The sequence below is a fragment of the Trematosphaeria pertusa genome (assembly GCF_010094035.1).
Source record: "Trematosphaeria pertusa strain CBS 122368 unplaced genomic scaffold BU26scaffold_1, whole genome shotgun sequence".
Taxonomy (NCBI): Eukaryota; Fungi; Ascomycota; class Dothideomycetes; order Pleosporales; family Trematosphaeriaceae; genus Trematosphaeria; species Trematosphaeria pertusa.
This window is the reverse complement of record NW_022987212.1, coordinates 520,135-538,673: the sequence shown is the minus strand read 5'-3', so window position 1 is coordinate 538,673 and position 18,539 is coordinate 520,135. Positions and strand designations below refer to the sequence as shown.

At 55.7% G+C, this 18,539-nt stretch overlaps 8 protein-coding genes across 8 annotated transcripts; 5 read left to right on the top strand and 3 right to left on the bottom strand.

Moving 5' to 3' along the window:
- Positions 1-674: 674 nt before the first annotated feature.
- BU26DRAFT_5973 (uncharacterized protein) lies at positions 675-3,758 on the top strand. The gene is made up of 7 exons (XM_033834995.1): positions 675-953; positions 1,008-1,115; positions 1,298-2,392; positions 2,445-2,680; positions 2,731-2,799; positions 2,928-3,111; positions 3,161-3,758. The coding sequence occupies exons 1-7, from the start codon at positions 824-826 to the stop codon at positions 3,613-3,615; spliced, it is 2,277 nt and encodes a 758-aa protein (XP_033690693.1). The 5' UTR covers positions 675-823; the 3' UTR covers positions 3,616-3,758.
- BU26DRAFT_443955 (CIA30-domain-containing protein) lies at positions 3,601-4,903 on the bottom strand. The gene is made up of 4 exons (XM_033824557.1): positions 4,816-4,903; positions 4,705-4,765; positions 4,246-4,652; positions 3,601-4,192 (listed from the first exon to the last, which is right to left on the bottom strand). The coding sequence occupies exons 1-4, from the start codon at positions 4,851-4,853 to the stop codon at positions 3,937-3,939; spliced, it is 762 nt and encodes a 253-aa protein (XP_033690692.1). The 5' UTR covers positions 4,854-4,903; the 3' UTR covers positions 3,601-3,936.
- A 135-nt stretch (positions 4,904-5,038) lies between these two features.
- Positions 5,039-5,874, top strand: BU26DRAFT_512658 (uncharacterized protein). The gene is made up of 4 exons (XM_033827431.1): positions 5,039-5,199; positions 5,247-5,353; positions 5,407-5,502; positions 5,629-5,874. Exons 1-4 carry the CDS (start codon positions 5,090-5,092, stop codon positions 5,850-5,852), a joined length of 537 nt encoding a protein of 178 aa, XP_033690691.1. The 5' UTR covers positions 5,039-5,089; the 3' UTR covers positions 5,853-5,874.
- Positions 5,875-6,025: 151 nt separating this feature from the next.
- On the bottom strand, positions 6,026-6,877 carry BU26DRAFT_557192 (replication protein A, subunit RPA32; the record flags this gene model as incomplete). The annotated part of the gene is made up of 3 exons (XM_033832429.1): positions 6,026-6,628; positions 6,680-6,781; positions 6,836-6,877. The coding sequence occupies 3 exons, from the start codon at positions 6,875-6,877 to the stop codon at positions 6,026-6,028; spliced, it is 747 nt and encodes a 248-aa protein (XP_033690690.1).
- A 288-nt stretch (positions 6,878-7,165) lies between these two features.
- On the top strand, positions 7,166-10,548 carry BU26DRAFT_443947 (DEAD-domain-containing protein). The gene is made up of 4 exons (XM_033824556.1): positions 7,166-7,499; positions 7,553-7,842; positions 7,893-8,468; positions 8,519-10,548. The coding sequence occupies exons 1-4, from the start codon at positions 7,225-7,227 to the stop codon at positions 10,075-10,077; spliced, it is 2,700 nt and encodes an 899-aa protein (XP_033690689.1). The 5' UTR covers positions 7,166-7,224; the 3' UTR covers positions 10,078-10,548.
- Positions 10,549-11,083: 535 nt separating this feature from the next.
- Positions 11,084-12,219, bottom strand: BU26DRAFT_5867 (uncharacterized protein). Its single transcript, XM_033834665.1, has one exon. It carries the CDS (start codon positions 12,062-12,064, stop codon positions 11,405-11,407), a length of 660 nt encoding a protein of 219 aa, XP_033690688.1. The 5' UTR covers positions 12,065-12,219; the 3' UTR covers positions 11,084-11,404.
- A 465-nt stretch (positions 12,220-12,684) lies between these two features.
- BU26DRAFT_5910 (uncharacterized protein) lies at positions 12,685-13,629 on the top strand. The gene has a single exon (XM_033834786.1). It carries the CDS (start codon positions 12,790-12,792, stop codon positions 13,342-13,344), a length of 555 nt encoding a protein of 184 aa, XP_033690687.1. The 5' UTR covers positions 12,685-12,789; the 3' UTR covers positions 13,345-13,629.
- A 1,824-nt stretch (positions 13,630-15,453) lies between these two features.
- BU26DRAFT_526364 (uncharacterized protein) lies at positions 15,454-17,531 on the top strand (the record flags this gene model as incomplete). The annotated part of the gene is made up of 2 exons (XM_033830697.1): positions 15,454-16,110; positions 16,197-17,531. 2 exons carry the CDS (start codon positions 15,454-15,456, stop codon positions 17,529-17,531), a joined length of 1,992 nt encoding a protein of 663 aa, XP_033690686.1.
- Between the last annotated feature and the right edge of the window lie 1,008 nt (positions 17,532-18,539).

Below are 18,539 nucleotides of genomic sequence, written 5' to 3'. Positions count from 1 at the left end.
TTCATGAAGAAGAATCCTGGTGGCCAAGGTTTTTACTAATGGTAACCCTGGACCGGAGCCTTCGGCCTTAAGAGCAGCACCACGATGCGGCGAATCACATCTGCTAGCGTGCACCACGCATTTGCTCTACCGCCGCGAAACCGCCGTGATGGAGCGGGCTCGCATTCCAGACGGCCCTGAAGGCATTGGTAACGCCCTCCTTGGCGATATCGGCGGAGAGCAAGGGGATCGTGCAGCGGGCCGTAGCGAAGCTTAATTGGTGGGGCACTGGCATGTTGTGGAGAGTCGTCTACGGTTGCACAGGCTCCACGAGCTATGTCTCAGATTGGCTAGTGTTTCCCTGGCCCTCAAATTGGTCCTGCTGCTGCAGGAGCAGTCTGGTCGACATGGCAATAGAACATGTGGCTGGGTATCGTAAATCAGCCTATCGTTCGGAGCGTCCTCACCTTTCTTATCGCCTTCATCTTTCTCGCAGCCCTCTTTTCAGCGCTTCTCCTGGAAGCGACCATCTAGACTTTCACTAAACGATATCCATCGCGGTATATGCCAGCTTCATCCTTTCTCGGCATAGCAGCTTCACATCTGGTCGATATTGGAATGCTCGGGATCCTTGCATTTTATTGACCCCTCAGACAAATATGCTTCCCTCAACGCCCCTCAGTGCTGGAACGATGTTACATTGCAGACAGTAGCCATCACGGTCCGCGCGATCTTCGTCTTTATATTCTCCTGCTCCGACGTGCGTCAAGTCTTCGGCAGCCATTCGTTAAGGTAACTCATTCGGGTCCACTCATTTCTATCATCCAGTCGTTGCTCAACCTCCATGTCCATTATGGACTCGTACAAGGCTTTGGCAATCCTAGCCTTTTGTGCGGGCGCGCATGCTGCGGCCTTGCCACAGATCAATCTTCCTGGCGTTCTGCCGTTGGCTGCAACTACCTCCACCGCTGTCGGTAGGCATATCTGTCTCACTCTACAAATTTTGTGCTTACTGAACTCATCTCCAGGCGCTCCTGGTGCTAGTGGCAGCGCCGCCGCTGGTGTTAAAGTGAATAAGCCTGCTATTGCTCTGCCTGGAGGCCTTCCAGCTGCGCCGGCACTTCCGGCAGTTCCTGGTATGCCGTCTCTGATCAGCCCTTTGCTTAAGAGATTGCTTCATATTGCATCTCCACAAAGTGCACCTGCATGGCCCTCACTTGGCTATCACGTGGCGTTTCAAGGAACCCTACCGATAGCTGGCAAGCCATTACTGTGCCTGTTCCTGAGCTCTTACTAACCATCCACCCATCTGCTATAGGCTTGTCTCTGCCCGTAACCCCGCCCGGCCTGCCCGAAGTCCCTCTTCCTGATCTCACCGGCGGATTGCCAGGTGGCTTGCCTCTAGCAGGTCTCCCAGTCGATGTTCCGGCGGTCCCACTTCCAACGGATGCACTTCCATCCGTTCCTGGCGTGCCTGAGCTTCCAGCCGTTGGAAGCTTACCTATTCCTGAACTGCCCGCTGCCCCTGGCATTCCTAATCTGCCTAGCGTGGACGGCTTGCCTGTTCCCGACCTCGGTGTAGTGCCTGGCCTTCCAGACACCGGATCGCTTCCTATCCTCGAGGTTCCTGCCGTCCCAGACCTACCGATCCCCGCCGTCCCTGGCGGTCTTCCAATTCCAGATACGGGCGCTCTATCCCTCCCTCTCCCCTTACCCGAACTCCCAACCGGCGACATCACTGATCTCGCTTCGACCGATGCCCTCTCCAAGATCGTGCAGTTGGGCTCTACTGTCCTTAGCATCGTACTCTCTATCCTAACCAAAGGTGCTTCCCTCTTGCCCTTGCCTGGCGGCTTGCCTGTTCCGAGCGTGCCTGCTATTCCCGCTCTTCCCAATGCTTCGCTCCCGCTTCACAAGAGGCAAATCACCGGCGTCACGTCTGCTGCTAGCTCCGCGACGGCTGCTGCCGGCGGACTTCTTGGAGGTGTGACTGGCGGAGGCTCCCCTTTGAATGCTGTTACTGGGCTCACTGGCGGATTGACTGGTGGAAGCTCGCCCTTGAACGCTGTCACGGGCCTGACGGGCGGCTTGACTGGTGGAAGCTCGCCGCTCAGTGCCGTCACCGGTGCCACGGCCATCTTGCCCGTCGTCGGGGGTGTGACGGCGAACCTGCCTAGTGTCGGCGGTGGGTCGGATCCCGTTTCTGGTGTCGCTAATACTGTCGGTGGACTTACGAATAACCTCCCCGTTGCTGGCCTTACTGGAAATTTGCCAGTGGTCGGCGGCGTTACTGGCGGCTTGACTGGTGGTGGTTCGCCTCTCAACACCGTTACCGGCGCTGTATCCGGTCTCACCGGTGGATCTAGCCCAGTCTCTGGTGTTGCTGGTACGGTAGCTAATGCGGTGGGAAGCGGTAAGTCGTCCCTCACCTTCTGAAGAAAACCTGCTAATAGCGTATCGTTCAGTCCCGGTCGTCGGTGGCGCTGCTGCTCCCGTGCTCAGCACAGTTGGGGGGCTCACGTCTGGCTCTTCACCTGTCGGAGGCCTTACTAACGCTGCGTCCGGCATAGTTGGAACGGGTGCAGGTGCTGCTGGCAGCGTTCCTGTCGTCGGGCCTGCTGTTGGAGGTGTCGTTAGCACCTTGCCTGTCGTTGGCGGCGGCTCTGGTACCCCCAACCTTAGTCCATACATTCCTGGTGGCGTACGTATCTCCCTTTCGAAATATGGTAGCCGGCTAACCCAGACTGGCAGATTCCTGGAACTGACCCAGTTGGCGCTTTCTCTATCTCCGTCATTGCTACTCTTCTGAGTCTGCTGAAGGTACGTAGGCTCGGTACACATCTCCGTCTGTCATCATGCGTTGAAGGGCTTCACGAGTAGCTTCCCATATCTCTTCACTTCTCCTGCCCATAAAGAATATGTGCTAATGTGCATTCCCCTCTTCGCAGAAAGATCCCATGTCTCTCTTCGCCCAGTCGCTGCCCATCCCGGCCCTTGTGAAGCGGGACCTTCCCGAGCTCCACAGGCGCGACATTCCAGAGCTTGCTAGGCGCCAACTCGGCGCCTTGCCGTCCCTGTCTCAGGGCCTCCCGGGCGTAGGCGTTGGCGGTCTCCAGGCTAGCGGTATTCCAGGTTTGTATTTCGCTCGCTAAAAGCGTACATATACTTACCAGCACAATAGGCGTCTCTCCTGACCTCGCCTCCCTCGTCGGCTCAATCGCGAAGAACATTGCCATTCCCGGTGGAAAGGGACTTGGCGGTATCACCAGCGGCATCCTGGGCATCCTCAACGGTGTTGTGCCCAACTTCCTCTTCCAGCTGCCCGTCGTGCAAGACTCGGTCCCGACCTTCGGTGTCCTGCAGCTCCTGTCCTCTATCAACCCTACCAAGTTCAAGGATTTGGCTGGTCTGACGAGCTTGGGCGCTCTGCAACAGGCCGCTTCTTCGATCCCCGCTGGCGACCTTGCTTTCATTAAGGGCCTGCCAGTCAGCCCGGATTCGACGAACTTGATTACGACGATCATGACTTTGACCGACAACATCCTGACCTTGCCCGGAAATGTTGCTAACCTGAAGGCTGCTGTTTCCGTCCTGTGTTTGAAGAATCTGGGTCTGTCTGTTCCAGGACTGGCCTAGATCTATCTCGAGTGAGGATGATGGACCGGGAGATGTGATGAATAAGAGGAAGAAGAGGGACATGGTGATGGATACGAAAGATTGCGGAAACGTGGGGACGTTTACAGCATGGAATGCTGACTTTCTCTTCTTGTTGGGGATGTATTTTGAGAAACATTGAGACGATCTTTTATCATTTCTTTCTGACGGCAGATAATGCGAGCTTAGTAGCGAGAATCAATAGCGACGCAGACTTTCCTCGGACCTGATGTCTGACACACACTCTCTCTTTCCTTTCTTTTTTCTATGTCCACGGGGTCCGGTACGTGGGCGACGTTGCCTTCAATGCCACCGCCACATAGCATGATGAGAAGGTTTGAGCCACCGGCACACCACCAAGCAGACGCCGAACGTGACGATACTCAATACCAGTGCCGTCATCAGTTTCGCTCCGACGGACACTGGGATTCTTCTCTCGCTAGGCTCCGTCGACTCACTCTTCTCCCCCATGAAGCCCCTTTCGAGATCCTTCGGCGTTGCTACGGCCTTAATCGACTTGATGGTGAGAGAGAAGTCGCCTTCTTGATCACCAAAGAAACTGCTTCTAGTCAGCCAAATAGCCCAAAACACGTGAGGGGCAATCTACTTTACCTCCTCATCATAATACTGAACCTCTTCACATTCCTCCTATCCAACTTCGGCGCATCTTTCTTCTGCTTGCCACGATACGTAGGCTTCAGCTCCTCCCAGGGAATGAATACAAACGACGCCTCCGCAAGCGCCGCGTCTTCATCAACACTGAAATCATACTCGTACGAAATAGTTGATTGCTCTCTTCCATTCTCAGGGTTCCTCGGCAGCGGCTCGTCTTTCACGATGAACGTATAGCGCTTCCCGTCTGACTTGCCCAGGCCGAGATGGATGCCGTCATAGTCGGAGAGATCCCAGGCTCTGTCTTCACTGGTGGTGCGCTGGCTTGCGAAGCCGGCGCCCCCCAGCGTTTTGATGTCGAGAGTGCCATGGAAGCGGGCGCTGGATGATGCGATTTCGAGATAGGACTGGGGATTGTGAGTTAGAGGCCTATCATAAGGTAACGTTTGGAGGATTCACCTGCGACTTCCCACCGCGAACCCGGTCATCGCTCGCCGTCCAATCTGAGACTTTCCAGGGCCTACCACAGGGTCAGCGAATTCTTGTAGATGGTGGTTGAAGATTTCCTACTCTGAACCACCAAACAGCACAAGCTCCTTCTTCCCCATATTTGCTAAAGTCGTCCCTTTCGTTCTTGGGGTGTTCACATTGAAGTCGGAGGTTAAAGTCAGCCCTGCGATCTCGATGATCTCATTAAATCTCCGGTTCGGCACAAGACGGTGGCCCGTGCATCGGCTCGTCGGGGTGTGACCTCCAATGACCGCGTGCGCAACCCCCAGAACTTCGATCCCATCTCATTTCTCTTCGTACGACTTGCCTCTTCTCTATTTGACCTCCTGTCAGGATGGACTTCAGACCTATGGACCGCATGGGCGGGTCGGACCAGTCGATATTGGATGAACCGTTCCGACCTTTTTACGCCTTTTGGGCGCCGAAGCCCGTGCTTGTGAAACAGTAAGTATGCCCGACAAGTACAGTGGGGAAGCGCTGACGGTCCGTAGGGACAATTCGTATGATCGAGAGGTGTTCATGGAAAGGCCGTGGTTTGGTGCGCTGCTTTTTGATAACATCGCTTCGGATGCGCGAGACAATGCCGCGAATGAGAGAAGTAGGCAGCTGCATTAACGAGGGGTCAAAGAGTTTTGCTGAACGACGGCACAGCTTTCCTATCGTGGCTTCGATTATCTGTGTATATGGCGATTGTCTCGGTGGCTATGATTATGTCGTTTCATCTGAAGTCAAAACCCACAGAACTCGGTATGTTCAAATGCTTCCTGCTCATCCTGCTTCTTCTCTTCTATACGTTGACGTTTTTATCAAATTAGCTCCTGCGATATATGTCATTTCTATTGAATGCCTGAGCTACTCGCTAACATATCGCAGAGAAGAGATTCTCGCTACCGTTTGGTATCATATTCTGGGCCCTGGCAGTCGCCTGCCTGATATCCGGACTAGCGAACTACATTAGGACGGTTGCAAGATACAGTCGGCGAGCAGCGCTGGTACAAGCTGGCTGGAAGACACAGGTGGTGTTCACAGTAGTGGCCACAACCATCGTGGCAGCTTGCGTTTTGCTTCTATCTACTGGTGCGCAGAGCAATCGGTAGATACTTCATTATATCCGTCAATGCTGAAATAGCCGCCCACGTCCTTCTGTGGAATACATTCGTGACGTCGCGGCTCGTTCGTCAAAGCGATCCCCGCACTATGCCCCATACCGCCCTTTGATCCCGCGTGCCCGTCCCGAAATGGAAACACGGCCTGCAAGTCCTCCAGGCACTTAATCTGCCTCCAGCACAGCCCACGTCTGATCATCGACTGTGGTATATATTAGACCTCCAGCCAGCAGGTCGTCGCCGGCTCGTGCGACCTCCGCCATGTCGATACCCAAGTTTGCCGCAATCTCCTGCTGGTGTAGACCCTCATTTGACTGCGGAGACTCCCTTAAGAATTGGAACACTCGCTTGGCTACTTGTCCATAGCCCGAGAGGTCTGCTCCACCATAGGCGCCGCCTCCCGTCTGTGCTCCCTGACCACCGTTGGCTGCAGCACCGCCGCTCGCGCTATTTGTCCCACCCACCGGTCCACGTGTGAAGTACAGATGTACTGCCGTGGCTTCCAGAAGGTGGTATGAGACCTCGTTCATGTCCTCAACCGGCCGTATGATCTGCGCGTTGACATGTTTCCTGTCGTTGAAGCTCTTGAGCTTGCCCCATGCCCTGCAGTACGCACCCTCGACGAGCTTTGCTTTTATGGGGTTGACTTCCATGGCGTCGGCGTCGCTCCATTGCTTTACTTCGATGCTGCCGGTGCCGTCGTCGAGCTTGTATGTTATGTTGGTGGTTTGCGTTGCGATGTTTCGTATTTGGCCGACGAAGGTGAGCTACAATGTGTCAACACGGATTATGCCTCAGGCCTCAGAGGCAGAATGTACCTGTGAGATAGTGGTGCCGTCAATCTTGAATTCGTCTCCGTTAGGCTGTGCATCGAGGATCTGCTTGATTGTGACGGCTCGAAGGGAGTCGTTGAAGCCATCCTAGGTATTCTATGTCAGGGCAGACGGCAGAAGAATGGATGAAGCTTGACATACTCGTCGTCCGCTCGGACTGGTCTGGCTTCCTTCGCCTGGCATAAAGCCGCCGCCTCCTCCTCCCCCCCCGCCATAGGACGTGTAGGAAGTGTCGTAGTTGTTGTAGCCTGTAATGATTAGCACAATCCCAGAATTTGCTCAAAGTGGCGGAGGACATACTCATGATTGCCTGTCGCACGTTGCGTAAAGGCGTGGTGCAAAATGTCGCGAAGAGGGGACGACGCGTCGTGAGACGCGACCGGTAGTGCTCGACCCCACGTGCCGGCGCCAAGATTTCGAAACGTCCGTGCACTTAATTTTCAGGTCGAGATACTTCGACGTCAATTTGGTCTGATATTCAACCCTCTCCGATTATCGACGACGCACAACGCTGACGCCGGCAGACGACAATGGCTCCCCGCGCGAGCTCACCGGCGCTATCGGAGAACGAGTTCGACATTGGGGACGCTCTCTTCGGGAATGAGGATGTTAATGGGCAAGGGAAGGCACAGGGAGTCGATTTGGATATTGGCATCGGTGAGGGCTCAGAAGATGACGAGGCTTTTATTGCAGCAACACAAGCTGCGTCGAACCGGAAAGCCTCTAATCTGAAAGGAAAGACTGTGAAGAAAGGCGGGGGATTCCAAGCCATGGGCTTGAATGCTGCATTGCTCAAGGCAATAACGTACGCCTCACTCTTCCGCAATATCTTTCAACGTTGATTAATTGTGTGGTTAGGAGAAAAGGCTTCCAGGTCCCGACGCCCATTCAGCGAAAAGCGGTACCCCTCATACTTGCTGGAGACGACGTAGTTGGGATGGCGAGAACGGGGTCGGGCAAAACAGCCGCCTTCGTGATACCGATGATTGAGAAACTCAAGGCACATAGCGCTAAAGTGGGCGCACGCGGAGTTATTCTCTCTCCATCGAGAGAGCTCGCGTTACAGACCCTGAAAGTAGTTAAAGAGCTGGGTCGGGGGACCGATCTTAGGACCATTTTGTTGGTTGGCGGCGATAGCCTGGACGACCGTATGTACCAGCATTTTGGAGATTCAATTTCGAATATTAATAGGCTTCAGAATTCAGCTCGATGACCACAAATCCCGACATCATCATTGCAACTCCTGGAAGATTCCTTCACCTGAAAGTCGAAATGGGTCTCGACCTGTCCTCTGTAAAATACATCGTCTTTGACGAGGCTGACAGGCTCTTTGAAATGGGATTTGCTCAGCAGCTGACCGAGATCCTCTATGCCCTTCCTACTTCAAGGCAGACACTCTTATTTTCGGCTACTCTTCCGAAAACGTTGGTCGAATTCGCCCGTGCCGGCCTCCAGGAGCCGAAACTCATCCGACTCGATGATTCCAAGATCTCGCCAGATCTGGAAAGTGCTTTCTTTACTGTCAAAAGCGCCCAAAGGGATGGAGCTCTGCTCTATATACTGGACAAGGTCATCAAAATGCCTCTTGGTGAGACGGAGGTGGCGAAGAAAGCAAAAGAGGCCGGCTCAAAATCAAAGAAGCGGAAGCATGCCGAGGTTTCAAACACCATCGAGACGCCAAATGCCAAATCCACTATTATTTTTGGTGCTACGAAGCATCGGGTGGAATATCTCTCTGCCCTTCTGCGTTCCGCGGGGTATCCTGTTTCGTATGGTAAGGCAAACCTTCTATTTGTCTTGTACGTCATGCTGATTTGCTCATAGTTTATGGAAATTTGGATCAGACAGCCCGAAAGGCCCAGGTCCAGGATTTCAGAGCAGGCCTAACACGGATTTTGGTTGTTACGGATATCGCAGCCCGCGGTCTCGATTTGCCTTATCTTGGAAATGTTATCAACTATGACATGCCCGCGCAGCCGAAGATTTTCGTCCATCGTGTAGGTCGCACTGCTCGTGCTGGACGAAAGGGGTGGAGTTATAGCTTGATAAGAGACACCGAAGTCCCATACCTGGTTGACCTCCAACTGTTCCTCGGCAATCGTCTAGTACACGATAGAACCTCAGGTGGAGGTCCAACAGACTATGCTCAGGATGTGGTGATAGGTGGCTTTATTCAGGACGATCTCGAAGCCATGGTCGAAATGGTCGATCGTCTCCGGGATCATAACGATGATTTGATCGGTCTGGAAGCTGTCGCCGCTAAGGGTGAGCAGCAATACATGAGGACTCGCAACTCGGCTAGTAGCGAGTCCGTAAAGCGAGCGAAGCAACTACTAGCGGCTGGAAGCCTTCAGAGCATACACCCTCTCTTCGGCGATGACGTGTACGATGCTTTACGCGAGAAAGAGAAATTGCTGGCCAAGATCTCTTCGTTCAGGCCTACCGAGTCTGTCTTTGAGATGGGCCAGCGTGGCAGTACTAGCGAAGCTGCCGAAGTCATGCGTCGACGAAGAGCTCGGATGGAGAAATCGAAGAAGAAACAGTCGCCTGAGCCTACCAGCACTTCGCAAAGCTTGGATAAAGGAGCGATTCCGCCCCTGGAGGCAGAGAGTCTCCAAGTGGGGTCCGAGGAGGCCGATGAATTCGAGGCTCTGGAGTCCGGATCTGATGCTGATGAGCTCGAAATCTCCGTGTCAGAGCCTACATCACACAAAGCTGGGGTGCACGTTTGGCAAAGTTCCGAATTCTTCATGTCATATCAACCGAAAGGCCTGAATACAGCGGAAGAGAGGGGATACGGCGTCCACACAGGCTCGTCTGACCCGACACGTCAAAACACAAGTTTCGTCGAAAGTGCCCGGGCGGCGCAAATGGATCTCACGAACGATGAGACCAAGGGCTTTGCGGAACCCAGTAGAGCTCGTGGTATGCGGTGGGACAAGAAGGCCAAGAAATACGTTGCTAGAGCAAACGATGAAGATGGCTCGAAAGGGAAGAAAATGGTACGGGGCGAGAGTGGTCTCAAAATCGCTGCGAGCTTCCGGAGCGGGCGATTCGATGAATGGCGCAAGTCGAACAAGATTGGTCGATTACCGCGAGTTGGCGAAATGGAGGCGTCGAATCGAGCAATGGCGCCTCTCAATAGCGGTCGTCACTACAAACACAAAGCGGAAAAAGCACCCAAGGAGGCGGATCGATACCGCGATGATTACTATGTTCAGAAGAAGAAGGTCGAAGAGGCGAAGCAGAAGCGGATCGGTAAATTCAGGGATGGTGGCGCACAGAATGAACTGAAAGGCGTTGATGACGTCCGGAAACAACGTCAGCTCAAGGAGAAGCGCCGCGAGAAGAATGCAAGGCCCTCCAAGAAGAGAAGACTCTGAGCTGAACGCCTCATTCAGCGTGTTGGACTCAAACATTGAGCGTCAGCCCTGTTGTCGCGCAAGCACATGCCAAGCAATAACTATCACGACATCTTACCGCGTATTAGCGCCTAAACTAGGACGGGGCAGACGCGGGATTATCATTACGTCCCGCTGCCGACCTTCCCTGCATAAGGGTTCAAATTTTTAAGGCCGTCGTGCCGTCATCGTCTCCATCCAGCAAGTCTTCGGCAGCATGCAAGGCAGCACACCGCGCCACAAACGGGCATGCTGAGATTATTGAAAAGTCACTATTCCGGACTTGGACCAACTCCGCCGTCCTTCATATGCGCAAACGAGACCAATAGTGTTAGGAAGTTGTGGCTTTGATTATCATAAAGCAAATCTACGGTAGTCGATAGCTTCAGTAGGCATGTCACCACAACGTTGATGTATTGCCCAGCATGTTGGTTCGAGGCGCTACCGACGCGGCTGATTGCGAATAACGCGCTGTATGCTAATCTATAGCTTGTCGGAGACACGCGTTCATTGACATGAAGTAGAGTTCGCACTGACAGGTGACTGTGTATTGACAGACAGCTTCAACATAAGTTAGCGGTATATTGCCCTTAGCCCTGACAGCCGGACTCAGGTGACTACGATAGGTTAAAGTAGATGACATTGCTTTCAAGGGAATGTTGGCCATCAGATAACAACGCGCGGCATGTGCGACTAGCAGCGGCGCGCGCTCGATATGTAAATAGAAAAGGGCACATGGCACATGGCAAGGCACGTCATCTAAGGAGATTTTCGAACCGAAGAAAATAGTCCGCCACTATCCAGATACATCGTCGGACACGGCCTCGAGTATGCATCAGCCCGTATTTGGCTCTGGCTAGCCGGGGTGCGCCGGACAATTCAATATTTTGTTTATTGCATCCCGAGGTCGACGTGGGAGCTAGCCAGAGCTTACCTGTTGGGGGCTAACGCAAACTCTCAATGCTTCTCGAAGACGCCACAATATGCCATCGCCTGCCGAGAATACCGTTTCTCAGCCATGGCAGGGGCCCGAGGGACAGACGTTGACAAGGTTGCCAGAGCTGGTTTTCGCGTGGCACGTGATCACTTTCCTGAATAGCGTTCCAAGGTTAATACCCGTCCCAGCCTGGAGTCCATCTCGCAGCAACCGTAAAGGAAAATACGGAATCGTCACGTCCACGGCCTGCGAGGCTCGTATCCAGGCGTACATTATCCCTTACGGAGAAGCCGCTAACCTGCCGCTTCGCTACGGCTTCCCGGAGGGCGACTGTGGAATCTGGTCGCGACGTGAGGCTCCCTTGCCTAGATGTTAGTCAGGCTCGCGTATTAGTCGATGACGAGGTGCCTTGACTCTGAGCTCCGCTCGACGGACGGAACTTTGTCGTTCCGCTAGTAGACGGCAAGGCTCCTGACTGATTAGGCAAATGGAATAGGAACGGCATCCTTCGAGGCTCGCGTGCGGACTATACGACGCGCTGCAGGGAGCCCCAAGACTGCGAGCCGCGGCTGCAGACGACGTTGATGGACGAATCCGACAAGGCTGCTCCGGGCCGCACCCAGTCGCAAATCGAGAATTGGGCCATGGATGGGACCTGCGTGCAAGGGACCTTATCCAGGCACACTCCCGTGATGAGGCCGACCGGGGCCTTTTCAATAACGAGCCCCCGGCCCCGCTACTTTTGGAACAACGTGTCAATGGTTCGCAGATCCCCGCGGTTGAATCCGTGGGCCTTGCGCCCCTGTCTGCTAATCCTGGGTTACGGATTCGGAATTGAAGGCGGCCAGGGCCCCGTCGTCCAGAGACTCGAGCGGCTGGCACAGCAGCATGCGGCGTGGTCAATTGACTGTGCCTCCCGCCAAAGATACACAGCGCGGCGCTCGCCCTGGAGGACAGCAGGACCGCAATTCCCGAGGACAAGGCGCTGGGCAGGCCGTTGGACGCGGCGACACGGTGGGACGACGTCGCCATAGGCTCATTCGGCGGATGGCCGCTTCTGCGGCCTCGCTTCAGCGACTCGAGAGATGAGCCAATAAAGCGGCCATATAATACCTTCTGCTATTGTCAATATTTCCGCTGCCATTTTTGGGACACTGTTTTTCCAGAGGCTAAATTCCTGGATTTTGCAGGGCCACCACGCTGGACTTAAAGCTCCGCATGCTGGGGTCCGCCGGTGGCACGGCCGGGCTCGGAGTGTTGCAACACGTTTCTTCGACGGGCCCTGGACTGCCACACTATCCATTCCTGCTTTGGGGGAGGCGAGCGGTCCGGCAGACTCAGCTTACCGCTTACAGGGCCGGAGCGTGTGAGCGCGCCGCTTGGCGGAGTTGGATGTCCTCTTTGAGAGACGGCCCCCTGCGGCCCTGCTTCTTATTTCCCCGTCGAGGTGCGCTCGAGTGCTGCGTTCGGCTCGATAGGGCCGGAAGCGAGCAGAGACTGCCGTTGTATACGCGGAGGACGGCCCTTCGTCTACTGTACTGTACATGTATAGTGAGGGGTGCGAAGCTGACGCTGGCACCCCGTCGCAATTGGTTTCGCACTCGCATTCGAGGGGGGGTATGGGCAATATCAATCACTGCGGAGCTATTCTTATCCCATCCCAATCTATCTCCCCGTCGAACCTCAGCGGCGGGTTGACAGCAGTTCGCTAGGGACGGGCTGCCGCGATTCCGAGCTCAAGCTTCTGACCTGAGGGCATGGAGAATTGCGCCGCCCGCGTCCAGAGGCAGCGCCGTCGGCGTCGCACATGCGCGTTCGCCTCGTGCGGTCCGAGCAATTGGCAATTGCGCGCGCAGAGGCCTGGCGATTGGCCGCTGTTGCGCCTGCCATTATTGGGGCGAGTCGCACCTTCCCCGGTTCCCAGGCGACCCTCCAATGCCGTCACATGCATCGTCACTCGGCTGCAAGCTATTGACTGCAATTTTCCCTCTCGCTCGTCCACCACCCGGTTTATGTGTGACGGCCAGCCTCCAATGCGCCGGCTCCGCTGCGTCCAGGCGTGCGGCCGCATGATTCAAGCAATCTCCGCAGTGTTTCTCGGACGTTTTTGGGCGATCGTCGACGGCAGCCAGGATCGCGTGCACCAGGGCCGGAGCATTTTGGGCGAGATTGCCATCTCCCTCGATACACGGCGCCCGCCACGGCTATATTGCAGTCGATATAACCACTCGTCCTTTACGGCGTCGGCACCAGCGAAGTGCTGCCTGTTGACCGCAGACGAGATTGGCCGCCACCGCCCGTCTAGTGCATGAATATCAATTTGGGCAGTTGGAGAAGAGCGCTGGCTTGCGGGGTTTTGCAGGCCGCACCCACACGATCGCCTGACTGCAGCAGCCCGCTGTTTGACGGGGTGCAGAAGCATCATGGCCCACGGGCGTGGCACGCCGCTCCAGCTTCGGTCGCCCTTCAGCGAGAGTGCTCGCGATCCCCGAAGCTCTGGAGAGCAGATGCATACTCCTCGAGCACATCGAGCCAGAAACGGCAAGACGCCGCCATCTGCAGCTAAACGTGGGCGGCTTTATCCAAACGGCACAGCGCATGCCGGACCCGCACAGCTCCTGGGACGCTCTGGTAGCACCGGCGTCCTGTAGCTTTGCTGCTCGCTGTTGGCTGGTCTGCAACATGGCTTTTACAGTTCGACGGGAGCCAGCCACAGATACAGCCGGCATGACGTGCCATTAGTGCTGCTTGGTACTGAGCATCTAAAGGCGAGGACATACAGACCTCAATAGCGGCGCTCGTATGCGGCGGCACCCAATGGCCAGTGCCAATAGCGAACGGCAGCGCTTCGAGGGCGATCTGTAGGGAAGACGTGGTGGTGTCAAGCCGCATCCGCAGGGCGGCGTCGATCGGGGGTGGCTGCGGCGCGGTGGCCATCTCTGCGAAGCTGTACGCGGCCAGCTCTTTTCACATCGTTCGCGAAAAAGCGAACTCGCCTCAGGTGGCGCGTCTCGCTGCCATCAGCACGTCGAGACCCTGCGGCAAGGCGGCCAACAAAAAGCCCACAGGACAGGCGCGCGACGCTTGGGAGCGTGCCCCACGGACGGTGAGAGTCCGTCTTCTGGGCTCCGGGAACGCGAGTGACAGGCGTGGCCCGGTCTCGCGGGCCTGTCAGTGGGAGCCACATTTCGCAATTTGCACCCCAGCGCTGAGTGCCGTGCTTGAGCGCCATCCACTGTCTCTGACTTGCAGCCGCAGGCCCAAAACGCCCTCATTCGTGCTGTCGGAGTGCCCGGCCACTCAGAGCGCCGCCCTACCCAACCGCCGTGCTGCGCAGCACTGCGACTCGTCGACGCCCGTCTCATTCTTTGCCTTTATTTGCCCGCCGGCTGCGAACAGTGGTGCAATACCGTAGCGCGCTCTCGCTAGCCGTCGTTAGCTGGACGGTTTCCACAGCAGGGGACATGCCAGACGGAACAGGGCTCCTAGCGAGCCACCATCAAGCCGCTCCCACTGTCCATGCTCTCCGCTGCGAGGACGTGCATGCATCCGCGGCTGCAATCGACCGTCTGGGACGGCGGCCTGGCTTTGTCAAAGAACGATCAGCCGAACAAGCCAGCATGCCGTCGCCGAAGTGCACCCTTCCCTGCTCGCCCATGCTTCCCATAGCCCGGGGCTCTCTGCGGCCCTGTGTCATGGCGGTCATCCATCGTCTGCAGGTGTAGGCAGGGATTGTCTAGGAGATCTGTGAGCAGAATCGTGAGAACCGATCGTGGTTATTACTGGAGGATCTCCGCCGAGCTAAGCAGAGTCCTCTTCTGCCCTCCTGCGTCGAGGGCTGCTCGCGCGCACCGCATTGGTTCCGTCATCCACATTCCCACCTCTTTTTTCCGACACTTGCCTTGTCCCTGCCTCACCGGACAATCCGCCGCTACGCCCTTCCTCTGCAGGAGGCATTCGCGGTTCTTGCGCGCAGTCGAGTGGAGGGTTCTGGCGAACGCCTGCTCCGACTCTTGCGCTGGGGAGGGGTGATATCAAAAAAGGTAGCTTGCTCGCGTCTCTTTTCCGCCCGTTTATCACCATCCCTGCGGCCGGACTTCGTTTACTGGAATGCGTGTTTCTGATTCTCCGTAAGGGGGGGAAATATGTAAACGTTTGTTGGCGCCTGCCTGCTTCTTGAGTTTGCGCCTTTCCACTGTCTGCGTTGTGGTTGTCAAGGTTTCTTGCCGATCCTCGACTTACCTGTCTTCGACATGCAGGCCCAACAGCCACACACGGTTGACTCGTCCTACCGGGATCCCTCTCACCTGGATAGGTCTGCGGTGCCATCGGGAGCGAATCCGCTCGGTCTCCCCACCATCTTCACAGAGCATTGTGCTCCCGCTGCAGACGCAGCGTTTGAGCGCTGCGGTGGACGAGCTATGCATAGTCTGTCCTTACCTCCTCCGACTTCACTCCCTTCTACGCCGTTCGGGCGACGTCAAGAGCCAGGAAACAGCCTGGCAAAGTTTCCTTCCCAGTTCAGTCCTGGCAGGTCTGAACCCCACAGCTATCCATCTCCTCCCATGTCAGATTCTCACTCGCCCGCCCGCCGCTCAGCTCATGTTGTCGAACCTGAAGGCCATCCGTACCCTCCATTGAACGAACCACGTAGGATAGAAGGCATCGCGCCGCCTCCCCCGCCTCCGCCTCTGCTGGATCCTCGTTCTGCACCGTCTGCTCCGGGAGTCCCGCATCAACGACCGTTGTATCCCGGGGAGCCCCACTCTCGAGGTCAGCCGCTGCACTATCAGCCGGGACGCGCAATTGAACCACATTACGGAGGCGTACAAATTGCGCAAAACTATGCGTATGGATATCCCACTCCAGGTCCTCCTTCCTACCTCGGCAGTCAAGGGCCGGCTCCGGGTCCCCAAGTGCAGCCGACAGCCCTCATTGCACCGCCGCCTCACAGACAGAATAAGCCAGCGCGAAGGACTAAAGCGCACGTAGCGTCTGCCTGCGTCAATTGCAAGAAAGCGCATCTTAGCTGCGATGTTCAGCGTCCGTGCGGTCGCTGTGTTGCGTCTGGGAAACAGGTCAGTTCCTGTCCTTCATGAATACAATTTTCCAGCGTAAATTCGCGCCACATCTTGTTCGGTAGACTGACTTGACGGCCTCATAGGATACGTGCAAGGATGTGCAGCATAAGAAAAGAGGGAGACCGAGACTGAGAGACGACAAAGAGTTCGGCAGAAGCGATGAAACAAGAACGGCACCTACTCAGCTCTTGGGCGCGTTGCCTTCCTCCAGCTCCGACCCCTTCGCTCAGCAGCCCCTCTTCCAATCCTCGCATCGAGCTCCTGATCCGCATCGCGTATTGAGATCCTCTCGAGACGAGGATAGTCCCATTATCCACCAGCGGCCTACTCTTGCTTCTACAAGTGGGCGTCAACCAAGCGTGGGCAGCTATGGTGGAGTGGCCGCATCGCCTTATACGCCCGGGACGCATTTGGTACACCATTCGCTGCCATTAGCGTTTCTTAACTTAGACCTTGTCATTCAGAAATCGAACCAAGAATTCCAGGATCTGGTGCCTTTCCTAGGCGATGTCCGCGGAAAGAGTCTGGCGGACCTGCTGGAGAGGAGCCAGGCAGACGTTCTGCACCGTCTGCGCAACGAACTCCGAGACGAGAGGGACGAACGGGAGCCAACGTATATGGCGCCAATCACGCCGGTTGGGCAAGATCCTATGCAGTCCATGATGGAGTCGGTGTCAGAGCGGGATGTTGAACATGTCAGTCGGGGCTACGCTGATCGTCCAGTGTTACTAAACTTTCGCCTCCCGAACGGGCAATACCAATCGCTGCAAACTCAGATCCGCCTTGCCAAGATGGTGTCGCTATACTTTGTCACCCTGATCGTTCATACTCCTCCTCGACCAGCGGGTCCTCCTCTTTTAACACAGCAATTGGCACCGCCGACGCCGATCCACGCCTCCCAAACCATGTCAGCGCCTACGACTGCTCCTACCAGGGAATTCGGGCCGTATCCTGCTCGGCCAGCGTCTTCTGCTAGTTCCGCCCCGACCTCTCCCTATTTCAATTTCTCCTCAGTCCGAACCTCACTTCCAACCATCAGTTCCAGTTCGTTCGGGAGCAGCCCTTCGTATGGCTACTCCCCTACGGCTGGTCCCGAGCAGGGATATTTTCCGACTTATCAGCCGCTATCCCAGCCGGGAGCGTACCCCTCTCCGTATCCGCCCGTTAGCAGGACCGGTTCCATCACGTCCGAGCCCCAGCGTGACGCGAATCGACCTGTCCGATTAGAGGGGCTACAACTACCGCCGATTCGAACAGCTCCAGGTCCTCCTTTGGGTTCGCCCTTAGGCCAGGAGTTTGCCGAAAGTGCAAGAGACCGTATACGACGACGCGAATCCCCTTCGAGTGCCGACCCACGGCCCGATACGCCGGACACAGGCAAGCGACGACGATTAAACATACACGAAGTACTTGAGTGAAGAAAAGACGAAAAGCACGCTACATACATAGGACGGTTTAATATATGGCTGTCGTGAGAAGTCTCCTTCAATTCACGGCTGAAGAAGAGGAAGAGTGTATATACCTGCCGCTTACCGATGACAAGGCCGGCCTTGTCGCTCTTTCGAAACACGATCCGTTTGGGTTGGTGAAGCGCAGCATTTTTCTCGGCTCGGGTACATATTTTCCCCTTGGTTTCGCTTTTCCTCCACCCTTGCATCTCAAAATGCGCCTGTCGTTTCTGCATTATTCCCGGGTAAAAAAGAGAGATACCACGGTTCGTCTGGCATTTGGTTTGCGCTTGGCTTGTTCGACTGCTGGTGGGCAATGGAGGGGGGCATCGGACTTATCTTATACAACTGGATTATGCGCGTGTTATGCTTAGGTTGCATTGGGGTGCTGGCGGGCACATGCGGCGTTGGTTCCTGGGCAAGAGATGGCTCGGATTCCTACATTCCATCGTTTTGAGTGGAAGGCTATTCAGGGATGGTGCAGCGTGTGGTGGCATCGTGGAAGGTTGTTGAGCTGGCAGGGGACGCTTCGGCCGATATTAATTGGCTCTGTCGGAGAATTTCGATCGATCGTATGCAGGTCCGACGCCTCGCCTGCACGCTACGACTGCGGTTTCCCGTCGGCTAGGACTCTTGCTGTTTCTGTACAACCAACTGGCTGCCATTACGGGAGGGGTATCTGCACCAGGGGTGCAGGCGGTGAAGGGTTGATGGAGAGACGGCCGCACACATACTATAGACGACGGAAGATGTCGGGCATGTTTATGAGACTTTTGTGTATACCCTTTGACGCCTCCTGGCGTGTAACAATAGTAAATATGCGGATGCTACATGCCGCATGATCACCTTTCTGCAGATACCCGTGCGGGCATTCCATTTACGGCGACGTGACATCATCTGAGCTGGCATGTCGATGCATCCTTTTCGTAACAGCCATTGCCGACGAACAAGCTCCGTTCGACATGCTCTTGGTTCTGC